A 19907-nucleotide genomic window follows, 5' to 3' on the forward strand; every position below is an offset into this window, starting at 1 on the left:
GGATGCATATTTTGATGATATAGAATAATAGAAACAATGTTACTTGCAATTTTTGTGGAAAAATAATGAAGGAATATTCCGGGCAAAGCTACATATTGTTGGAGGGTTTTGAAATGTAAAGGAATGCTCTAGGTGTTCATATCATGTTTGCCAGGAGATCAGGGAATATATGTTGAAGAAAGAAGCGAAGGAGGAAAATAATTTATTGCCCATGCCTGATTTTGATGATCTAAATCATTATGATGAAGATGAAGAGGATGGAGTTCAAGAAGTTGACTCTCGTGGTAATAGAGTGCGTAGTAGTGAAAGTTGAAGTTCCACCAATCCAGTAGTAAGTCTCCTGACCCCACCTTGAAGAAGCTAAAACAAAAGTGGCATATGGATTTGTATTTTACTCCCAGTCTAAAGAAAATTTTTAAAAGAGGAAAGAAGGGAACGTGAAGCAAACACCCATTAATGAGGCATGTAAGAAAGAAATAATTAAGAGAGAGGGCTTATAGAGATATGATTAGGTGGATGTATGATGCTGGACTGCTATTTAGTGTTGTAGATTTGGAGAGTTTTGTAGCGGCAGTTGAACTGGTTCGGCAATATGGTCCTAAAATAATGCCACTTGCTATGACAAAGTGAGAGTTCCTTTCTTGAAAGGGGAAGGTAATCAAACGAAAAATTTGATGATCTATGAGTAGGAATGGAAAAAATATGGATGCTCAATTACATTTGATGGTAGGAAGGACTTGGTTGCCAATAGGGACATTTAAACTTCTTATTGAACTCTCCAAAGGGTTGTTGTTTATCATATCTATATGCTTCTAATATTGTAAAGAATGCATATATAATTTTGTATATTACTTGATAAGATGGTGGAGCAAATTGGGGAACCAAATGTAAGTCATGTAGTGTTAGTGCCTTAAGTAATGTTGCTTACTGAACTCTCCAAAGGGTTGTTGTTTATCAAATCTATGTATGCTTCTAATATTGTAAAGAATGCATGTATAGTTTTGTACAAACGCATTGCAAGGTTAGTGTCATCCATTGGATTTCTATATAAATTTTAGATGAGTTAACAACTTATATGACTGCTCAAGATCTCTTTGGAGTTGATATGACTGTGAGTGAAAGGAAGGCTAAATCACCAGGTAAATTGGTTATTAATTATTTGGTTTTAGTTAGTATTTATGTGCATTTTTATCCCTTTTTCCCTTTAAAATAATTAGTAAATGTGCCACATGCGTTGCCCATGATTACATGTTAATAATATTATGTAAAATATTTAAATAAATTTTAGGTATATTTTAAACAGATTAAAAATATATTGTCATAATTGAGTTTGCAAATATTAAATTATGAATATTCAAAGTTATTTATACAAATTTATATTTGTTTAAAGTTATAAAACATATACATAGACATGTGATACAATTATGACACCACATAGATACATGGTCATGGACAAAAAAATCTTATGAGAGTGTTTTAATTAAAACTATGTAAAATTTAGAATATTAACTTATAATATTTGTATAACATTGTAGAAAAACTTTTAATAAATACATATATATATTTTATTTTGTAAAAAATCTCAATATATGACTTATTCAAAAGAAAATATTCATATATTTATTTCAATTTCTAAGTTGTGTTTTGCTACCTAAAATCTTTATGATTATTGAGTTTTGTTTACTTAATGATCAATTAATGAGTTTTTACTTCAAATAAATTCAAAATTTATTGTCTCGGGGTACTTCTAGGTCTATAATTTTATTTCTAAAATTTTTTTTTTCAGAAGTTATATTATTATTTATCTAAATGATGCTAGCCACTTCATAATAATTTTACGAGATGACAGATGAATTTACCTATTTTATTTTGTAATATACGTTTTATTTAATATTTATAATATTGTTATAATTATTTATATAATTAAATGGATATTTTTGGGTTCAAATATTAGCCTATTTAAAATAAAATTTCCTGTGCTGTGTTGTTCTCACACAGACACCCACTTTGCTCCCCAACTTCTTCATGAGTGAAGCTTTTTTGCACCAAGTTTCTACTTTTGCATACATCTCTTCATCCTTCTCAACAATTAATGCATTTCCTGGCCTCAATTTACACTCATCTTCGACCAGTTCTTCAAAAACAAGTCATTCTCACTCACACCCCTCTTCTAAATAAATCTTTAAAGGAAACCTATCCCCACGTTCCCTCTGTTCAATTCCTTGTATATAATTAATGGCCTTAGATATTCAAAATAAACAAACACTAGAGCTTTCCGGATAAGCGATGAGGCCTGAGAATGAGGGTTGAGAGGTGATTGCCAATGAGATCGTGAGGATGAGTATAACTATGTAAGGCTAGGCCTCACTGTGAAAATTCAAGGGGAAAAGGTGTTCCTGCCTTGAGTTTGAAAGTTCAAACCAAAAAATTCATAAATTACTAACCCAAACCCAACAAAACAAAAAGTAGGTTTTAGGTGGAAAAACAGAAATAGAGGGGGGGTGATAGGTGGCAAAATGAAAGGTGTAAAGGGAAAAATATGTTTACTGAGAGCTTTTTTTTGAGGGGGGGGGTGTCCCCTCCAGCCCTTGTTGCAGCTGCCCTCGTTTGTCCTCGTATATTCTTTGTTTTATAAATAAAGTTTGCTCTTTCTACCCCCAAAAAAAAGAACAGACATGGACATGGGTTTCTGACACAATACAAGCACGATACCTTGACTTGCCAAATCTTAAAAAATTTAAGGACAGGACACAACAAGGATACAAGGATTAAAAACATAATTTTATCTATAATTACGTTGATAACAATTTTTTTTATCCAAATGTGGTCCGTTAAAAATAACGGATTGAAGCATAATTGAATCTGTATCATATATTCATAAATTCTAATTTAAAGAGCTACATCCTTTAAACATTAAAAGTTCATATCCATAATCCGAATAAAATTAACAATAAACCATAAAAGCTACAGCATGACCATAAAAATGCAATGAATCACCCATCATCGTTACTTGGTATTCTTAACATTTCTTCAGTATGGTCGAACTGCTCCATTATTTGGTGCAATTTTTTTCAGGTAATGTGATCGCTGTGTGTTACAAGTTCTTTTAATTTAAGAAAAAATACTCTTAAAATATAAAGACTCTTCCAGAATTTTAATAATATTACTTCCTGCCCTAGTTTTTTATTTTATTTTATTTTATTTTTTGTAACTCTTGTTGTGTCTTGTAAGCATTGGGCACTTCAAATTTTCCATATCTGATGGGTATCCAGAAATTAAAAAGCCAGACATGCCTAAGAAGTGTCCAACATGCCGACATGCGTTGGACACCAACACTTCCTCTGTTTTGAAATGTTGGTGCTTTTGAGTGTGTACAAACAAAATTTTGTCTGAAAAAAATTCTGGATGAAACTAGGGTGAAGTAGTGTTTCATAAACCTGAAAATTTATACTCATTACTCAATCTTTAATGCTTAATCACTCTGCTGGGTATTCTGAGCAGGTGAAGAGAAAATTTATTTTTCATCATGAGGATAAAAACTAGGAGTAAATTTGTGAATGAACATGTTCTGTGTTTTGTAGTAAGTTGGTTGACCCTGAGGTATTCACATGTGTTTTTTGTGAAAATTGAGACAAACAAGGAGGAACAAGAAGATACAAGGGCGTGGGGTAACACATCAACTTCTAATTTCAAATGCACAAAACTTTTTTACAATTTCTCCACAGTGCATACCCTAATTTAATATGAATGACTAAAATATAAGAAATAATAAATTAGCCCCTAAAAGACACATCTATTAGAAGCAAAGCCCACATGGCACATGCACATTAAAATGAAACAAAATCTAATTTCTTCGATAATCTTTATTTGGAAGAAGAGGGTTGTAAGCTGATGGTTGATGGTTTAGAGTAGGATCCCATCTCCATAGATCAGTGCTTCGGTTAGAGAAACCTTTGATGAGGAGGTGAGGGGGGTAGTTTTTGAGATGGATAGGGATAAGGCTCCAGGTCTAGACGGTTTTAATTTAGCTTTTTCTCCAAGATTGCTGGGGTATTGTTAAGGACGATTTGCTTAAAGTTTTTCATGAGTTTTATGGGAATGAGGTTTAGAGTTAGAGCATTAGCTCTACTTTCATTACCCTATGCCTAAGAAATCAGGGTCTATTAAGATAAGAGGACTTTAGACCTATTAGCCTTGTCTTTAGTCTTTAACTGTTTATAAGATTATCACCAAAGTTCTAGCTAATAGGCTGAGTGTGGTGCTTGATAAGACCATGTCAACAGCTCAGAGTGCTTTCATGGTGGGTAGGTAGATAGTGGATGCCATTTTGGTGGCCAATGAGATGGTGGAGGATATTTGAAGGATGAAGAAAAGGGGATTCATATTCAGATTGGATTTTGAGAAGGCTTTTGACAGAGTTAGTTGGAGTTGTTTGGAAAATTTTTTTGCGAGAAAGTGTCTTGGTGAGCAGTCGGGAACCTTCTAGAGGCATTAGACAAGGGGACCCACTCTCCACTTTTTTGTTTAAGGGGTTGTTTATCCAATGTATGGTTCTCCACTGTTGTGAGGTTTAGGGCTTCTAGAGGCATTAGAGGGGACCCACTCTCCCTTTTTTCGTTTGTCCTAGTAGTTGATATGTTGAGTAGAATGGTGGACAGGGCTGCGAATCGGGGGTTGGCGAAAGGTTTGAAAATGGGGAGAGAGGGTGTGGTGGTTTCTCATCTTCAAATTTGCAGATGATACTTTTTTGTTTCTAGAGGATCATAAACCTTCTTTCATATGTATTTAGGGTATCTTCTATGTTTTTGAGAGGGTGTTTGGGCTGAAAATTAATTTGGAAAGTGGTCTAACCAATATTAATATGCCTCTTGAGAGTGTTAGGGAGTGGACTCTAGAGGTAGGGTGTGGTCGTTTAGAGTGGCCTTCGACATATTTAGAAGTCCCTTTAGTGGGGGCAATCCTATATCCATGGATTTTTGGAATTTGGTGGTGGAAATAGTTGCAAAGAGGTTTGATGGATGGAAGGGGGCACTTTTTTCCTTGGGGACAAATTATATTCATTCGGGCTTTTTCATCTAGCATTCCCTTATACTAGTTGTCAATTTTTAAAATTCTAGCGAGGATTGCTAATAAGATTGAGAAAATAAAAGAGATATTTATTATGGTCGGGAGTCCGAGTTTTACGGATCATTTAGTTTGGTGGGAGGAGGTCTTTAGGTCTAAAAATGAGGGAGAGTTGGGTCTTGAAAATTTGCTGTCTAAAACCATCGCTTTCCTAGCTAAATAGTTATGTCTTTTTTTTTTTTTCTGTTAGAAGATCATTCCCTTTGGTAAAAAGCAATTAAAAGTATTGAAAATTTGGTGTCTAAAAACATCGCTCGCCTAGCTAAATAGTTATGGCTTTTTTTGTTAGAAGATCATTCCCTTTGGCGTAAAATAATTAAAATTAAGTATGGGTTGGATGTGAATGGGTGGGATACCACTATTAGTTTGCGATGTTCTTCGGAGAGTCCATGGAAATCTATTTCTCATATTTATCCCTTCTTCACCGATTTCACTCACATTAATTTTTTTTGTGGGGAGGGGTTCTCGGATTCATTTTTGGAAATATCCGTGGTTGGGGAATGATGTTTTATCCACATCTTTTCCTCTCCTTTTTTGATTGAGCTCAGGGCATGATAGTATGATTTCTTTTCTTGTGGTCGATTTGGGTAGCCCTCTAGTTTCTTTGAACTTTCATTTTAGAATATCTCTAAATGATAGAGAGATGACGGAACTTTTCTCCTTATTGTTATTGAATAATTGATATCTTTTTTCAGATAGGGATACTTGGTCTTGGGCTTTGGACCAGCTCGGGAGTTTATTCTTATAAATTTTTCTTCAAGTATTTGACCCATTCCAACTCTTGTTTTCCTCTTATTTCCTTGTATTTGGAAGGCCGAAGCTCCCCTAAAGATTAAGGCTTTCATTTGGCCGATTGTGCTTAATAGAATCAACACTAATAGTCTATTGCAAATTAGGTGACCTATGAAGCCCTTATCTCCAGATATTTGTGTGCTTTGTTATTTGAATTATGGGTCGGATCCTTATTTGTTTTTTCAACAACAAAACCAAGCCTCAAGTCCCACTAGGTGGGGTTGGCTATATGAATCCTTATTTGTTCTTACATTGTGATTTTTCTTGGAGCATTTGGAATAATATATTTGGCATGTTGGAAGAAGCTTGGGTTTTTCTAGTGGTGGATGGAATGTTGGGTATCTCTTTTGAAGGCTTCAAAAGAAGAAAGGATAGGTTTGCTCTATGGACATGTGGAATATTTGCTGTGCTGTGGGGTTTATGGTTGGAGCGCAATGCACAGATTTTTTCAGGGATAAAATTGAGCAGGAAGCTGGTGTGGGAGAAGATTCATTATTTGGTTTCTTTGTAGTGTGTTGGCTCTAGTTGCTGTAAGGGAGGGAGCTTTTAGGAAATTTAGTGAGATTGGAGAAATTTTTCACTTGATATTTCAAAGCAGTAACTTCGCTTGTGATGCCCTTAATGTACTAATCTTTTCACACAGCCGGTCCCAAGCTTGGGTAAAGGAGGAGGCTTGCGTTAGGTAGCTGATAGCTAGTGTAAAACTTGTCAGATCACTATGATATGAATCCTTACTGATCATTCACTGGGGCGTCCCCTACGAGCAACGTGTTGCACTTATACCATTCGTGTGTAGGAGAAATTGGGCGAGGGTGGGCTAGGTCGTCGCCTCGAAGCAATGCGCTGTGTTGGCACCTAGGTATGGTGTCAAATATGCAAAGGTTCCCGCATTGTTTTGGAATTGGGCGGGTAAAGAAGTTAGTTCAGGAGACTAGTATTAGATTAGCAACTTGGAATATAGGGACGGACACTTATGGGTAAAAGCATGGGAATTGTAGACACAATGTTTAGAAGAAAAATTAATCTAATTTGCTTCCAAGAAACTAACTAGGCGTGGGAGAAAATTAGAGAAATTGAAAGATCAGGGTTTAAACTTTGGTACAACGGAAAATAAAAACCATAATGATGAGGTAGGAATTATTGTAGACAAAAACTTAAAATATAGCGTTGTAGATGTCAAAAGAATAGGGAATAAAATTTTAAAAATCAAGATGGTCTTAGGCTTAGGGATTATAAATGTCATTAGTGCTTATGCTCCTCAAGTAGGCTTAGCAAAAAAAAACTTAATAGAAAAATTTGGGAAGATATTATAAATGTCATTAGTGCATATCAAGGACTATGAAAATATTCATACGAGTTGATTAGAATGGACACGTTGGAAGGGATAATAAAGGTTATGAGAGGACATATGAAGGATATGGATATGAAGACAAAAATGAGCTTGGGGGGATGATCTTAGACTTTGTTATGTCATATGATTTTATTACAATGAATACTTGCTTTAAGAAGAGAGAATAACACTTAATAACCTTCAAAAGTGTACAAAATAATAGTCAAATAGATTTTTTCTTAACTAAGAGGGTAGTTTATTGTGTAAGGATTGTAAAGTTATCCCAAGTTAAAGCTTAACCACACAACATAGAGTTTTAGTGTTAGATATATGCATTAAAAAATGAAAAAGAAAGAATAAAATAAGCTAGTGTAAGAGAATTAGGTGGTAGAACCTAAAGGGAGAAAATATAATAAAATTTAAAGATAAAATGATCAAAGATGGCAATTGGATTATAGAGGATGGTATAAAATGATCAAAGATGGCAATTGGGCTATAGAGGATGGTGTAGACACAAATACTTTTTGGAGTAGGATAAGTAGCTCTATTAAAAAGATAACAAAAGAGATTTTAGGTGAATTAAGAGGATGATTCTCGAATAGCAAAGAAAGTTGGTGGTTGGATCAGGATGTCCAAAAAGCTGTAAAGATAAAAAGAATTTGGTATAAAACATGGCAAAAATGTAGAAACATGGAAAACTTTGAAAAGTATAAAGGAGCGAGAAAAATGCAAAACAGACCATTAGTGGAGCTAAACATAGATCATTTAATAATTTGTATGCCAGATTAGATACAAAAGAAGGCGAGAGAGACATATTTAAACTTGCTAGAGCTAGAGAAAGAAAGAGTAAGAACTTAGGTAATGTAAAATGTATAAAAAGCGAGGATGATATTGGCGAAAACATAAAAGAAAGATGGAGAAGTTACTTTAGTAAGCTATTTAATGAAAACTAAGTAAAAAATTGAAACTTAGAATTGCCAAATGAGGAAAAGACTAAAAATATGAGATTTATTCGCAAGATTAGAGTTAACGAAGTTAAGTTTGCACTAAAAAAGTTGAAAAATGGAAAAGCTATCGAAAAACATCCCATTTGAAGTTTGGAAATGCTTAGGTGATAACGGAATTACATGGTTAACTAATTTATTTAACACAATTATAACAACTAATAAATGCTAGATGAATGGAGGAAAAACACTTTAATACCTAAATACAAAAATAAAGGAGATACTCAAATTGTAATAATTATTATGGAATTAAACTTATGAGTCACACATGAAACTTTGGATAAAGATTAAGGTTAGAAATGAAGATCTCAGAAAATTGATTTGGTTTTATGCCTGGGAAATCTACTACAGAAGCTATATATCTTTTAAGAAGATTAATGGAAAAGTGTAGGCAAAAGAAGAGGGACTTGCATGCGGTATTTATTGACTTAGAGAAAGCGTATGATAGGGTATGTAGGGAAGTTTTGCGATGGTTTTATAAAGAAAGGGTGTATGTAGTAGGTATACTGATGTCATTAAGAATATATATGATGGAGTAATGACTAGTGTTAGGACTATAGGTAGAGAGACTAGAGAATTTCCAATTACAATAGGCGTACATCAAGGATTTGCTTTGAGCTGTTATCTTTTCGCTTTAGTGATGGATGAATTGATTAGAGAGTATCCAAAATGAGGTTCAATGGTATATGTTGTTTGTAGTTGATATTGTCTTGATTGATGAAATTAAGGGTGAAGTATCCTTTAAGTTAGAAATATGGAGAGAAGCTTTAGATTCTAGAGGCTTTAGGATAAGTAGAAATAAGATAGAATATATGAAATGTGGTTTCAGTAATAGTAGGATGAATATTGGAGACAAAGTTAAACTTGATGATGAAGGAATCAATAACACTAGTAGATTTGATACCTTGGATGTATTATGCAAGTTGATGGAGAAATTGAAGATGTAATGCATTGAGTTAAAGCAAGTTGGGTGAAATGGAAAAGTGTTTCGAGTGTGCTTTGTGATCGAAGAATACCCTTAAAATTAAAAAGGGAAGTTTTATAGAACGATTGTAAGACCAACTATGCTATATGGATCAAAATGTTGGGTGACTAAGAAATAGCATATCCTAAAAGTTTGTTGCTGACGAGATGAGAATGTTCAAATGGATGAGTGGTATAACACTAAAAGATAAATTAAGAAATGAACATATTCGCGGTAAGTTAGGTGTAGCTACTGTAGAAGATAAGATAAGGGAGGGACGACTCAAATGGTTTGGACACTTGCAACGTAGGCCACATAGTGCGTCAATGAGGAAGAGTGATTTAGTTATTGTAGAGGGCATTTGAAGGAGTAGGGGTAAACCTAAAGTAACTTGGAATGAGATAGTAAGAATTTAATAGCTTTGAATTTATTGAAGTTAATTGTCCATGTTTGCATAAATTGGCGGAAAAGGATTCATGCAGCCGACCCCTCTTAGTGGGACTTAAGGCTTGGTTTGTTGTTGTATATTTTGCAGTAGGTTTTTATTTAATGGTCTTTACCAGAATTTTGTTGGGAGATGGCTTATTCTCCTCTTTGTAAATTCTTCTCTTTCTAATGAAATCTCTCGTTTGCTCTAAAAAAAATAAATAGAAAAACTAAGCACTAATTATGACTACTAAGAAACTAAGCACATTTGGGCGTGGAGCCCAATAATATCTTGATCCTATTCTTTAAATTGAAATAAGTCTCCAAATTGGGTCAAAATGATCCATCCAATTGCTTGTGCCAACTTCCCATTCTATGTCAATTTTCCATCCTTTTGAAAAAAAACTCGACTTTGTTGAGTTGTTTAAAGGAATCATTGCGTTTAATAAGAAATGACCAACGAACCGTGCTTCAATTTGGGTTATGGAAGAGGTTGAGATGACATCAACTTATATCTTTCCTTCTGGATGGAGAAGGTACATGGTTGTTAAATCTCATTTGAATGGTGAATCAAAATCTTCATTTTGTGAATCAAGAATCATGAAATCAAACTGAATCATAAGATTTGACATAAATTCTAAAATGTGTTGTATGATATATATAGTTTAAAAAAATATAATGCATTAAAAATAAAATATATTGATGAAAATTGAATGATCATGTACCATAGTATACATAAATACACATCTATGCATGAATGGAACTCTTTAGCACTTATTAGAAATTTAAAAAGTAAAAGCAGCTCACCTTTAAAATGTTTCAATGTCTCCATGTCTATAGGAAATCAGGAAATTAGAAGAATATCTGAGATGCCTAAAACTTGAGAAAAATAAAATAAAACCAGAAACTTTCTATGCTAAAGAAAACAAATCTGGATGTGATAATAAAGACCTGGTAATATTGCTAATAATCCACTCATCTATGAAGCATCACCACATACTAAAATTTTGGAGCAGTTTTTCCTTTTTCCTTTTTGCAAGTTCGTTTTTTCTTTGGCTTGCACTGCAAAACAATATTTTTCAGATGGTTAAATCATGCATGTGATAAGGCTTTTCAAATTTAATTTTTGATGACATTGTTCTTTCCTTAGTCTTATAGGCAAAATGGATGTTCAGCAGTTCAGTTTTGAATGTGTTTGTAAAGATAAACCATGGCTCAATTAGTGCCTACCTTGTGGTTGTGAAGATGAGCTATTATTTAATCCATAAATTTTTCCGGGAAAAAATTGAACGAGCAATAGCCAAGGTCCTGTTGCCTGATGTTAGTGTCCTTTGTTTGAGGGGTCGGGAGACTTGGTCACCTTGTTTCTTTGCTGCCTTTTGCTTTGGCCATTTGTAGTTATTTGGTATTTTTTGTGAAAACTGGGTCTGCCCCACACCTTCATTTTGAAGGCTTTTTGTACTATCATGTTTGAGGGGTTTGGGAAGGGAAATAATAGGAAAGCTTTGTGGTGGTGCACTGTTATGGCAATTATATGGTGTGTTGGTTAGAGAGCAATGTCATAGTTTTCAAAGGTGTGGCTACTCCTAACAACTTGTTTTGGAGTAGAGTGGTTTATCTTGCGTTGCTCTGGGTGTCATGTTTCTTTGGAAGTCTTACAGCAGGATTGGTTGGCTTTGCTGCATTGAGTTGTCTTTGGTTTTTTTTTTTTTCCTGTGATCTTGAGCACTTTTTCTTTTGTAAAGGGAATGCTTCTTATTCTCCTCGTCTTATTTTCCATTTTTGTTGTATTTTCTTTTGTCTTCTAATAAAATTCTTTGCTTATCACAAAAAAAAAAGTATAAGATAATGATGTAACGTCCTCGTGCAACATTGAGACAATTTCACTTGAGTGCAGAAGCGATGTTCTATTGCGTCACTTGGAGAGCTTATATGCTCGGGAATTGCTTTCCAGGATTGTTATTGATGAAGCTCATTGTGTAAGTCAATGGGGACACGATTTCAGACCAGATTATCAGGTATTTGCTTTTAGGTTGTAACTGCCTCTAATTTTGCATTGTAGATAATATTTCTTCAATTTATTTTTAAACTTTGTGGTGCTTCATGCCCAGGGTCTTGGTATTTTAAAGCAAAAGTTCTCAAATACTCCTGTCTTAGCCTTAACTGCTACTGCAACAGCCAGTGTAAAAGAAGATGTTGTCCAAGCCCTTGGTCTTGTAAATTGCATTGTTTTTCGGCAAAGTTTCAATCGCCCGAATTTATTGTAAGTGCTGAATGAATGTTCACAATATCTTATTTTTGAATTTGAATTGATCATTCATTGTTAATTGCAGGTATTCTGTTGTCCCTAAGACAAAGAAATGTCTTGATGACATTGACAAGTTCATTAAAGAAAATCATTTTGATGAATGTGGAATTATTTATTGCCTCTCAAGAATGGACTGTGAAAAAGTTGCTGAAAGATTACAGGTTTATTTCTGTTATTATCATTTTGTTGTTATTGGACTTACCTGAGATGTGATTGCATCATTGTTAGAAATGTTTAGTGGTTGTTATAATTTATGTTTTTTGTTTGTTTGCTTTATGGTGAAGAAACATGCTATTGCAACCTTGTTTATTTTACTCATTCTCTTTATCTATTGTTGGTTTCAACAAAATTTAAAACCAGATTCTATCTTTTTCAATTGTTGCGGTCATTGTTAATAGTATTTTAATATCTAAAATTTGTTAATTTTGGTCTGAATGCCCTTTCCATCGGGTTTTCTTTCATTATATATAAAAGAGATTTACATAGTTGTTGCCCGATTTTCAGCGCTTAAATGCTGCCAGATTCTCAGCATTATTTACAGCCTAATTTTCTGCATTCAGCACATTTTCAGCGCTTAAATGCTGCCAGATTTTCAGCATTATTTACAGCCTAATTTTCTGCTATATACAATCTAAATATAAACTAAAATATTTCAACTAAATTATTTACAGCCTAATTATCCTAAATTATCTCCGTAACATCCCCCCTCAAATTGATGCTGGTAGATCAAGAAGCATCAATTTGTCAACCAAGAACTGATGCCGGTGCCGAGAAAGAGCTTTAGTGAATATGTTTGTAGTTTGATGTTCGGTGGAAATGTGAGGAAGAGTAATCACTTGTTTGTCAAAGGATTCACGTATGGAATGACAATCGACTTCGATATGTTTTGTACGCTCATGGAAGACAGGATTAGCGGCGATCTGAATAGCACCGGTATTATCAGCATGAAGAGGAATGGAATGAAGCCGAGAAAAACGAAGTTCACCCAATAATTCATGAAGCCATGTGATCTCAGAGCATGCGGAAGACATAACACGATACTCAAACTCAGTGGAGGACTTGGAAACTCTGTCTTGCTTCTTACTATTCCAAGAAATGAGTGCATTGCCTAAGAACATGTACCAGCCAGTAACATAGCGACGAATATCCGCACATTCGGCCCAATCAGCATCACTATGCCCCACCAACTGTAAGGAAGATTCCTTAGGAAAGAACAACCCGCGTGTAGAGGTGCCCTTCAGATATCGGATAATGCGGGGGACAACGGCCAAATGAAGATGTTGGGGAGCCTGCATAAATTGACTCACTTGCTGCACAAAAAAAGAAATATCAGGATGAGTAATCGTTAAGTAGTTCAAACTCCCAACAAGCTGCCGATACAAGGATGGATCTGATGGACGCTCGCCTACCTCCTAACGAAGCTTAAAATTTACCTCCAAGGGAGAAAGAACAGAGTTACCCGATTAGAGAGCAGCCAATGAAATCACTTCTTGCTTGTATTTGTGCTGGTGTAACAACACACCTGTCGGAGTAAGCTGCACTTCAAGGCCAAGAAAGTACTGTAGGGGACGAAGATCTTTCATGTGAAAAGAGGCCTTGAGATGCTATTGTAATTGCTTAATTGACTCAATATGATAGCCAGTAATCACAATGCCATCAACATATATCAGAAGCAATACAATTCCTCCAGAAGTATTCAGAAGAAAAAGAGAGGAATCTAATTGACTCCGAGTAAAATAAAAGGCAAGCAGGGTAGAGCGAAATTTATGAAACCATGCATGCGGAGCCTGTTTTAGTCCATGCGAGGATCAGCGTAGTCGACAAACCTTTGAGGAAGGTGTAGCAAACATGCCGGGAGGTGGAGACATAGATTTCTTCCTTCAAATCCCTATGTAGGAAAGCATTCTTCGCATCCAACTGCCAGAGAGACCACCCTTGCGATGCAGCAAGTGCCAAGATAATCCGCACAGTAGACATTTTGGCAACAGGTGCAAAGGTCTCTTCATAATCAATACCATACTTTTGCCGGTTCCCAAGAGCCATGAGATGGGCCTTTTATCTGTCCAGTGGCCCATCAAACCGAAACTTGATGGAGTACAACCATTTACAAATAGGTTTGACACCAGTGGGACAAGTCACAAGATCCTTAGTGTGATTGTCTTGAAGAGCTTGGATTTCTTCTTGCATGGCCTGCTGCCAACATGCTTGGGTGGCTGCTTGGGTATATGAGTGAGGAACAGAAACAATGTCGAGAGTGGTAGTAAGCGAGGTATGAGGAAAACCATACCTATTTGGTGGAAGTGTAACCCGGGTGGAGTGCCGAGGAACCAGAGAATCAGATGACGAATCAGTTTCTGGAAGGGGAAAGGAGGAGGACGTCGATGATACACCACACCTAGTTTAAATCGCTCAATAGAAGAAGACACATCATCAAAAGCGGGAAGAAAAGTAATACAAGTATCAGAAATAACTCGAGACTAAAAGAAATATTGATTTTCGAAGAAAGTCACATTTCGGGAGATCCAAATTTTGTTTGCATGAGCATCATAACAAACAAATTATTTATGAGTAGGACTATATCCCATAAAGGCAAATGTGACCTTATGGGCAACAAGCTTGTGACACTTAACAGGCGATAGATGAACAAAACAAACACAACCAAAAGTATGAAAGGATTGGTACTTAGTAGATATGCCAAATAATTGAAAATAAAAAAAATCATAATTTAAAGTGGCAGTAGGCAAACAATTGATCAAATAGACAACATTAGATAAAGCTTCTACCTAGAACTTAGAAGGTATAGAAGAAACAATCAACAAAGTATAAACGACATCTAAGAGATGACGATTCTTATGCTCAGCGACTCCATTTTGTTACAAGGACAAGAACACTGGGAAATGATTCCCTTTTGCTGAAGAAAATTCTGAAAAGAATGAGACATGTACTCCCCCCCTGCGAGTCGAAGGGTAAAGTTTTGATACAAGTACTGAACTGTGTCTCGACAAACGCAACAAATTTTTGAAAGACTAAAAACACGGCAGGTTTAAAAGGTAAAGTTTTACTTTTACCAAGACGACCAGTAGCGCAATCAAAAGATACAGGAGAAGAAGAAAAGGAATATTTATTGCCCAAAAAGCCTTGTTTCTTAAGATGAGCCAAGACAATAGAATTAGGATGACCCAATTTCTTATTCTAGACTTCATTATTATTGGCAGTAGCCATACAAGCAAGAGAAACAAAATTAGGAATAGAAAACTGTAAAGGAAATAAATGTCCCACTTTAGGCCCCTTCGCGATGATCGTCCCCAACACCTGATCCTGCACAAGACAACCACCACGAGAAAAATGAACATCACTATTGTTATCTTTCAATTGTCCAACAGAAATCAAATTGGTAGACAATCCAAGAGAGGCAAAAACATCACAAAATGAAGAGCCCAAACTACCAACAACAGTAATTGGAAGAGTACTGCCTTCAGCAATCTGAATATTTTGCATGCCTCTATACTTACGAACATCATGGAGACCCGTTATATTACCAGTCATATGAATAGAAGCGCCTGAATCCACAATCGAAGAAGTTGAATTGGTAGCTGTACCTTGCAGGACTAAGGCTGTAAAAGCAGACACAATCATCTGTTGGACCATTGTTGGTGTTTGAACAGACGAATCAGAGCTTACAGTGGGTGGCACAGAAGAAGAAGAAGAAGAGGACTGAACAACAGCCTGAAAAGCTTGGGATTGATGATTTTGAGGTCACGCTTGACAGTCTTTGATGATATGGGTTTCTTTCTTGCAATAGTTAAAAAATTTCTTAGGACAATTGCGAGCAATATGACCAAATTCCTTGCAACTAAAACACTGCAACTTGTTCCTCCCTCTCCATTGTGCTGCATATGCTACATTCACAGCCTTAGAAAATACCTTCTTAGAAGTCATACCCATATGAGTAGATAATCGCTATTCTTCCTGCAATAAATCTCTCGAACGAATATCCAAAGAGGGAACCAGATTATGGTTCGATAAACTGGATAGAACAAGCTCAAATTCAGGTCGAAGTTTCATAAAAAACTGATCACGTTGACTCTCAGCATGAATCGCTTGAAGAGCCGCGAGTGCCGTAGGTGGAACTTTAGCATGAACAATAGCAGAATACTAGCTCCAAAGATTAATAAAACCTGAATAAAATTTTTCAATAGGTAAATTACCTTGATTGTAATTACTAATTTCCAAAACAATAGGAACTTCCAAGCACTGTGATCTTGGTGGTAAATATGGTGGAGATAATCCTACATAGCTTGAGCTGTAGTAAAACATCGAAGATTGGTCACAAGGTGAGACTCAATCATCCCCAACAGCCAAGAGATTACCTTATCATCTTGGCCTCCCTTTGTGTAAATTCCTTTTCATCAGTGGGAACTTGAGTAGAACTATCAATATGATTTGATAATTCATTCCCTTTCAAGAACATTTTAAATTGGAATTCCCACGTAGGGAAATTTTTTCTAGAAAATCAAACTATAGTCTTTTCAATAGACATGATGAAAGAAACTAAAAAAAATAATCTGAAGCAGTTAACTAAATAAACAGCAAGCCAAACTCAAATCAGGTCCAAATCCAAATAATAAGAGGTCCACAGACAACCAGATTACAAAAGCCCAGCAGAAATAAAAAGGCCAGATCCAACACGGAAGCCTAACTCGAAATACCTGCCCTGTGTGAAAAATGACACCGCAGAGGAAGAAACAGAGCACCTTCGTCGATCACACCAGGAGGAGTCGAAGGTGCTGACCACCACAGAAACTGTCGACAGCCACAAAGATGCCCAGCCACCACAAGAAAAACACCGAGATGAGTAGCCCGCAACCAAGGACAGCGTGTGCAACTAAAAAAGAATTCCGGCAGTCCCCAAAAAAATTCAAAACCACAAAAGTGGACACCATAGAGAAGGCTGACGCCCATGAAAAGCAAGAAAGAACTTGCTGAAACCGAGAGAAATATATATATATATATATATATATATGTATGTATGTATGTATATTTTAGAACAGCGATGGGAATCACACCCAGTGATTAAGACCAAAACGACAGAATCAGAAGAGGGGCTTTGATACCATGTTAATTTTGGTCTGAATGCCCTTTCCATTGGGTTTGCTTTCATCATATATAGAAGAGATTTACATAGTTGTTGCCCGATTTTCAGTGCTTAAATGCTGCTAGATTTTCGGCATTATTTACAGCCTATTTTTCTGCTTTCAGCACACATTTTCAGCGCCTAAATGCTGCCAGATTTTCGGCATTATTTACTGCCTAATTTTCTGCTATATACAATCTAAATATACACTAAAATATTTCAACTAAATTATTTACAGCCTAATTATCCTAAATTATCTCCGTAACAAAATTGACTTTTGGGGATTAAATCATTCACTCTATATAAAAAAATTGCAAAAATTAAAATTAAATGACCACGTGAGTCTAAAATATAGTTAAAATAAAAAAATATCCATAAAAAATTTCTAAAATTTGGAAAAATAAGTAGTCATTCAAAAAATTATTTTGACCATTTTTCGACTGTCATGTGCAGTAGGATTGCTCTTGTAGCACTAAAAATTGAGTTTAATGATATAATAATAAAATAATATAATTATAATTAATTTTGATTTTCATTATAATATTTTCTAACTTGTATTCTCATGCATTTTTATTATTTCAATCAATATTTTTAATTATTATTTGATTCAAGGTCAAAAATTGATATAAGTTTATGTACGTTTTTAATTTGTTTTAGTTTTGGAAATATTGACTAAGAAAATTTCTCATTTTTAGTTTCTATTTTTTAGTTTCTGTTTCCTATTTTCATTTTTCCATAATTTTTGACAATTATTACCAAAAGGCACCTTAATTATTTGTTTCGCAAGTTTTGCTTTGATCGTCATTGGTGTTAATATCTGAGTGGCTATTTAAGACTGATCCAATTTGTCAACAATGGCGAAATTTCTTTAATTTTCCTTCATTTAGGATAGTCTAGTAACCATACATGTGTCTAGCATACTGAAATTGCATACGTATTAAGTTTGTGGCAGGGGAGAAGGTTTTTTCTAATACCAGCCCAATTTATATTTGTGGCCTTGTTATTCATACAATATGTTTTATATTTAGGGTTTTCTGACGGACCATCTTTAAATGAGGTGTATTGAGGTTAAGGTTTGAAAGTTTTGAGTGAAATAAATTTTTACTCGTACCTCATCAGATTTGATTCATGGTAAAAAAATTTCTTTTTCCTTGTGTGAATGCAAGCTTCTAAGTCCAACCATGTAAATCTTAGTAATTTCATGTTTTACTTCGGATCTCGCTTTTTTATCTACTTGACAAAAATGCTTTTGATTTTTTCACCTAAAAATATGTGTTTGATCTAGGTTGGTTTCTAAAACCTTCAATTTTCTATAAATTAAAATAGTCAGACACATAATTCTATGTTTGAGAGGAAGGAAAAGAGAAGAAAATGGAGAGAAGGTTTTAATAATACTTTTGTCTGAGAGTTCTACATTGGGATGGAAGAGGATTGAAAAGTTTCTCTTCCCTCCTAGTCTATTTGAAATCGTCAAAATACAAACTCTTGAAATGGGGGATTTTTGAAGAGATCACAAGAGTAAATTTAGTGCTAATTTTGGGAGGGGAGCACGAGAGTATGTTTTAGGACTACATCTTATTTCCTTACTTTAACTAATAAAACCTTCATGTAGATTGGAGGAGGGTAACCACCTCCTCTTTCCATTCCATATATGTTCCTTAAAAATGCTTTGAGTCTCTCCCACTCTATAGTCAAAGGTCATTCAAATAGATCAGAAATGTAAAAAATCAGATAAGGAACCCTAAAGAAACTAATAGAAATTCAAATTATTGCATCAGGAAATCATTCATTTATATTTTCTAATATAAAAATAATAGATAAACTGACAATAAAAAAAGCGTTAGTTTTTAATACAAGAATGGGCTCTTGTGCTTGATCCTTGGCCCTGGTCACTGTTTCTGAAATCTGAAACTGCCAAATGAACATTTAACAAGATATGGTAGACCAATTCATACATTAATAAAATATTGCATACACATACATGTCCATACTTGGATAGTTGGGTTACATACATGCATATGCATTTTTCCTGTTAATCCCATGCTAAAATTTCACAATTTTTTTTATCGTTTTTTAATTTATTTTTAATTTTTAAATGTATTTTCTAGTGTACACGAATGATTTTATGATGTAATGCGTTTAATTTCTATGTTGTTGTGGAGTTCCATATATAATTTTTTATATATATATATATGATAGTGTTTGGGATGATTAGGAGTGGAGAAAATGGATATGGTGAGATTGAGATAGGGTACTTTTTCGTTGTCTTATTCCTCATCTTCTTCAACATCCTTTTTTTTATAGAAATGAAAAAACAAATAGGGAAGATAAATAAGAAACAAGTTTCAGTTTTAGACCAAAAGAATGACAAAATAATAGACCTAGTTCAATTGTTCTTAGGGCACATATGACACCCTCTGCATTGATACATGATGAAATATTCCCTCGTGGTGAATTTCTTAGGTATGAAAAGAAATGAACTACTACTTTTAGTAGCCTCAATTTTCTTGCTTCCCCAACATACTAAAAATGGATAAATCATCAGATGAGTCACTCACCCCTTTGTTTTTGTTACACGAGATTCAAGAAAAAAACAGTGAAACCTAATGGGGGAGGCTGAGATTTATGAGTTGCACACATGACAAGAGCATAGGGTTTTATCATAGAGAAATTGGTGAAATTGAAAGAAAGGAAAATAGAAAGAGAAAATAGGGTTGATCACTTAAAGGGGAATTGCTTCCAAATTAGCCAAAGGCTATGAATTATGTTAGTTCTTACCATCTAACTGAATATCTAGCAAGAACAGGAGGAGCTCGATCATAAAC

The 19907-nt window shown here is 34.8% G+C and overlaps 1 protein-coding gene across 4 annotated transcripts in view; it reads left to right on the forward strand.

Moving 5' to 3' along the window:
* Positions 1–19907, forward strand: part of LOC131164806 (ATP-dependent DNA helicase Q-like 4A) — a 64983-nt gene that overhangs the window by 20795 nt on the left and 24281 nt on the right. For all 4 annotated transcript variants that reach the window (XM_058122275.1, XM_058122277.1, XM_058122276.1 and 1 more), the window contains 3 exons: positions 11538–11658; positions 11752–11903; positions 11974–12109. In XM_058122275.1, the coding sequence (XP_057978258.1) occupies positions 11538–11658; positions 11752–11903; positions 11974–12109 (409 nt within the window). The remainder of the gene's footprint in view (positions 1–11537; positions 11659–11751; positions 11904–11973; positions 12110–19907) is intronic.

Source organism: Malania oleifera, chromosome 9, assembly GCF_029873635.1.
Source record: "Malania oleifera isolate guangnan ecotype guangnan chromosome 9, ASM2987363v1, whole genome shotgun sequence".
NCBI classification, from domain to species: domain Eukaryota; kingdom Viridiplantae; phylum Streptophyta; class Magnoliopsida; order Santalales; family Ximeniaceae; genus Malania; species Malania oleifera.